Source organism: Mesitornis unicolor, unplaced genomic scaffold (assembly GCF_000695765.1).
Source record: "Mesitornis unicolor isolate BGI_N332 unplaced genomic scaffold, ASM69576v1 scaffold25876, whole genome shotgun sequence".
Taxonomy (NCBI): domain Eukaryota; kingdom Metazoa; phylum Chordata; class Aves; order Mesitornithiformes; family Mesitornithidae; genus Mesitornis; species Mesitornis unicolor.
This window is the reverse complement of record NW_010190800.1, coordinates 14,454-19,822: the sequence shown is the minus strand read 5'-3', so window position 1 is coordinate 19,822 and position 5,369 is coordinate 14,454. Positions and strand designations below refer to the sequence as shown.

The following is a 5,369-nucleotide window of genomic DNA, read 5'->3' as shown; positions in this document are numbered from 1 at the left end:
AGTGGGAGAAGTTCGCCGAGTGGGGTGAGGACCTGGAGGTGAACATCGCCAAAGTGGATGTCACGGAGCAGCCGGGTGAGAGGCCAGCGGGGGTGGCTTTGGGCCGCTGAGACCGCGGGGAAGATGTTTGGTGCAAGTGTATGTGCTTTTAGAAAACAAGCAGAATCGCTAAGAATAATAAAGATCTGTTATTAATCTTTACTGAAGGCAGGTTGCTATATGTGGACTAAGTACTCTATAGTCTTTCTTAATACATAAAGGGAACAAGAGGTTTTCTCTATAAAGTGACTTGCATGACTTAAAGGAGGTTTTAAAAAATGCGGTTTCAGCCTCCCCTGTGGTAGTATTTCCCTTTGCTGGCAAAAAGGGAGTGCGAGCAATCTGGTCTCCCTCAGCTGAAGCTCAGACAGTTCTCTTTATCGCCCTCGATAGAGAGGTGTGGTTTGTAAAAACAATGATACTTCTCCACGCTGCTATCTTCTTCCAAAATGTTGTAAGAACTTTTGAACCTTGCCTCACTTGGATTATTTTCTGCAAGCACTGGGGGCTGCAGGTTATGTGGGGAAAGGAGAGCATTTCCAAGGAGCTCCAGCCAAATAACAGGGTAGAATGGCTGTTCCCTTTTCCCCCTGTGGAGAAACTTTCTCACCCTTTGTCTAGGGACATTTAGACTGTGCAGGACTTTGATCTGCATGGGTTTGTGTTTGATCACAGTTAAAGATTGATGCCTGGGGAGCAGCTGTTTTTACTTTGGTGTACGATAACATTTCTTGTCTCCTCTTCTGTAAGAGTGCTCCGCTATTCTGACAATAACTGTTTTCTTACAGGACTAAGTGGAAGATTTATCATAACAGCTCTTCCTACCATCTATCAGTAAGTACTCAATGTGGCAGGGTTTTTTGGAGGAAAGAAGTATTTTTTTTCCTTTTTTGGGGACAAAGGAGTGAGATTTACTGTGCTTTTTAAGGATGTGAGTTACCTTACACACAGAAACCAGCTCTCTTACGCGCTGTGACCCTACAGTGCTGCCAGTTGGTTTTTTTTCTTTTCCCTTCAGGCCTTATTTATTCTGTCTTTCCATGGGTGTTTCTGTTTTGCAATCTCTGTAGGTTGATCTTAATGTAGCTGTGTGGCACATGCCGTAGGAAGATCATTATCTTTTTTTATGGAAGTGCAACCTAAAGGTAGCCAAGATAACGTGTGGAGTCAAGATTTTTGGAAAATGTTTTGGAGCCAATCTCATCTAAAGCAAAGTGAAACAAACCAAAAAAATGTAGACAAGGTGATGGGAAAGAAGATGTTGGGTGGAGGCAAGTCCTAAAGTGAAGGACTTGATTTTTTGTTTGTTTTGCAGCTGTAAAGATGGAGAGTTCAGGAGATACCAGGGTGCAAGAACTAAATCTGATTTCATAAACTTCATCAGTGACCAGGAGTGGAAATCTATCGAACCGGTATCATCATGGTTTGGTCCTTCCTCTTTCCTGTAAGTTTGTGTCTGATTTTTATAACAATTTGTTGTCAAATATGCACACTTTAAGGATGTGCTGGGGCGGGTCCTTTGGTGTGAGGCACCTGGTGCTGCCTCCTTGTTAATGGCTCACGCAGCAGCACTGAGCTGGTAAGTGTGTGAACACGATGGATGGGTGCCCAGATGAATTCCAGGACATTATCAGTATAAACTGGAAAACAATGTAGCAATGGAGTTGGAAGATACGGAATGTGTGAAACAGGGTCCTAATTTTAGGATTAAAAAGCTTACAGTACCAGCTCTGTTTTTTGCACATAAGGAAGCAGTGTGCAGGCTCCTTCTGCAGCTCGCTCATTAACAACTTGGGTTGGCTTGATGTTTCGGATTCTCCTATCCTTTATAGATAGGGAATACGTAATGCTGAAGTTTCACAATAACAGCAAAATGTCAGAATTGGCAGGATAGCCTGGTCTTTTTCACTTGTATGACTTCGAGATGTTTTCAGTTCCTTTTCTCTGCTTTGTTTCAGGATGAGCAGTATGTCAGCATTGTTTCAGTTGTCAATGTGGATCAGGGTATGTGCTTAGATCTCTATTTTATCCTACCAGAAATGATATTCAGCTATTCTTGGAAATAATTCTCTTGTCTTTTATTCCAGCACTGCCATGGTTATTTAACAGAAAGTATTGGACTACCGGTCTGGGGCTCGTATGCGCTTTTTGCATTGGTGACTTTGTTTTCGGGACTGATACTGGGACTTGTAAGTGAAGCACTCAAAACAGATTGGTCTGTGACTACTGTGTATTGCACTCGTGCCTTCTATGTCTCAGTCTTTAGTAGTCAGACCAGTTGTTCTCTGGGTATTCAGTACACTGAGCCAGAAGACAGGGACGGGGAGCAGAATGAAGCCCCCATAATCCAAAGGGAAATGGTCAGCGACCTGCTTCACCACTTAGACGTGCACAAATCTACGAGGCTGGATGGGATCCACCCAAGGGTACTGGGGGAGCTGGTGGAAGTGTTCACCAAGCCGGTTTCTGTCATTTATCAGCAGTCCTGACTTACAGGTCCCAGTTGACTGGAGGTTAGCAAATGTGATGCCCATCTACAAGAAGGGCAGGAAGGAGGATCTGAGGAACTGCAGAACTGTCAGCCTGACTGATGCTGGGGCAGGCCATGGAGTAGATCATCTTGAGTGCTATCACATGGGATGTACAGGACAACTGGGTGATCACACAGTCATGTGGCTTCATGAAAAGCTGGTCCTGCTTGACTAACCTGATCTCCTTCTATGGCAAGGTGACCAGCTTAGTGAATGAGGAAAGGCTGTGGCTGTTGTAGACTTTAGTAAGGTTTTTGGCACCGTTTCCCACAGCATCCACCTGCAGAAACTGCCTGCTCGTGGCTTGGATGGGTGTACTCTTTGCTGGGTAAAAAAACCTGGCTGGATGGCCAGGCCAAAGAGTGGTGGTGAATGGAGTTAAATCCATGGTTTAGTGGTGGGCTCGTCAGTGCGAGGTTAATGGTTGAACTCAATCTTAAAGGTCTTTTCTAACCGAAATGTTTCTATGATTTGAAGGTGCAGGGTGTTTGGAGGTTTAACCTTGTCTTTCTTTGGTTTCAGCTAATGGTGTTTGTAGCAGACTGTATCTGTCCGTCCAAAAGGCACAGACTGCCACAGCACCCTTACTCAAGTAAGCCCACTTCTAATTCACTGAAGTTGTTTGATAAATCTTATTAAATAAATATCAGTATGTAACTTGTGTCTGCAGGACATGAGATTTAGTGTAGGAGTTTGCACTTGGAATTGATGCTGTGCTTTACCTGCAGCTGTTTGCCCTTAGGGTTTGTAGTAAATGTTTATTTTTTATTTAGCTAAAGCTGAACAGTTTCCTTTTTTTTTAGGAGATAAGAAAATGTTTTTGCAGTATTTTCATACCTGCAAGATATGAAATTCTATATGTGCAGGAAGATAAGAGTAGAAATTTTGAGCAGAGCTCTCAGTTGAGGGTTTGCATAAGTTTTAGGGGCAAAGGGAGGATTAAAAGCGAATTCATGTTTCGGTGGATAGTAGACGGCTCAGTTTGGGGTTAGTCTCTGGAGTTTTTCAAGGTCATTTTAAAAAGTCATGGAAGAGTGCTTGAATGCTGGTTTATGGTTTTTAGGAACTTAACTCACATTTTCAAAGCTGGAGGAAGTTTTCTCTTACCTTCTCTAGGTACCCTGTAATCTGTTAATACTTGACCCGGGGGTAGCTTCATGCTGACCTAAGATAGGAGCTTAAGTGTCTGATACTGGAAAGTGCTAACTGGATTAAATTCATTAAAATTCTGTGCTAGGCCATGATGCTAAAAAAAATAAAAAGGGTATTTCACATGGTAATGTTATTTACCGGTGTATGCATGTTTTCTTTTCTCCTTAAGGAAAGCTAGCTCCAGAGTCAGCTCAGCTGCTGAAAAAGCTGGATGAAGAGCAAGAAGCAGATGAGGAAGATATCTCAGATGATGAAACGGAGGGTAAAGAGGTGTCCAACAGAAACTCATCACCGAACGCTGTCAGGCAGCGCCCAGTGAACCCTGCTGCCACAGTGGATAAGTCTTAGCTCTGTTCGCATGCAGGATTAGCGTTTGAGTCAGTAACTCAAAAGGAGCTCAATGCCAAATCCTTCAGCTTGAAAAGAAGAATGACTCCTCTCATGGTACTATTGATGCATTTCATGAATTTAGGGAAAAAAAAAAGGTATCTTTGGCATCAGATATTCAAAACTAAAACATGCTGTTGCAAAGGGCTGGAGTGCCGGGAAATAATTGATGTGGCTTCTTGAATGACTTGTTCTCTAGGGATTTTCTTTAACAGGGTGTAAGCCAGTGTACTTCTTGCATTAGGGAACATTCGCGAGGAAAATGCACTAACGTGGTTGCTAGTAAAGCATACAAAAAGGTTTCTCAGTATAAATCTTACCTAGTTGTGCTCTGAAGAAATGCTGAGGGGCAAAGTCCCTTCAGTTATGGGACGCATTCCAGGCTTTTTAGTGACAAAACCTGCTTTCTGCTATGACAATGAGTGCTATAACCCCCAGATCTTTCTTCTTCCAAAGACAGGAGAGTTGTCCTCACTTAGAGGAGCAGAAGTTGCCCCCTGAGCTGAAGTTAGAGCTTGTCTTTGCCATCCTCTCAGATGGACGTTGCCACAGGCAGTCTGTGTAGCGTGGATTCTCTGCCTGACCAGAAACCTGTTATTTGCATCTATTTCTTTTAGAAAAGGCTGTAGAAAACAATATGAGCTTCATGACGAAGTAATTCTCTAGAAAAAAATACAGGTAGCACCATGAAGTCTCACTTGTCTCAATGACTCAGATTCAGATGGGAATAGTTTACACGCGGGGTTCTCTGCTGAGTGCAAACCCTCTCCATTTTTCCTGCTGTGTAGCAGTATGACTCTGCTTATTTTTTTACATCATCACCGGTGATTTCTCCTTAAACTTTACTGCAAATCCAGTTAAGCTGTAGCTGGTCTGAGGTTGAAATAACTACTTCCTAATTATTTTTTTTTACAGAAAGTCATCTTTTCTGTTTTCACAGGATTATCTTGAGCCAATATACCCAAATTCTTTCTTCAGAACAGACTGTAGCCTACTGTTTTCTGTATGGTATTTGGTTTCGCTCCGTATAGAAATAAAAAGCGTACACGTGCGCATTGGGCCAGTGTTACCTTGCATCGCTTGTGAAGAATTTCCTGTATTATTTCAGTTAATTTCCAAAGTGTTTGCAAGGGAAGAGTTAGCGTAATGCTGAGCACACGTAGGGTTTTTGACAAGCCTCTTCTTGCTGGATTTTGGGGGGGTTTTTGGTAATATTTTTTTGTGTAGTTTTTGTTTTTTTTAAATTGTTCATCTGAGTGG

At 42.6% G+C, this 5,369-nt stretch overlaps 1 protein-coding gene across 1 annotated transcript; it reads left to right on the top strand.

Moving 5' to 3' along the window:
- Nucleotides 1-5: 5 nt before the first annotated feature.
- TMX1 (thioredoxin-related transmembrane protein 1) lies at nt 6-4,070 on the top strand (the record flags this gene model as incomplete). Its single annotated transcript, XM_010186536.1, has 7 exons — nt 6-75; nt 828-873; nt 1,355-1,483; nt 1,998-2,043; nt 2,127-2,228; nt 3,093-3,162; nt 3,892-4,070. Coding segments are annotated over 7 exons (642 nt in total), but the record flags the coding sequence as incomplete, so codon positions are not given.
- Nucleotides 4,071-5,369: the final 1,299 nt, after the last annotated feature.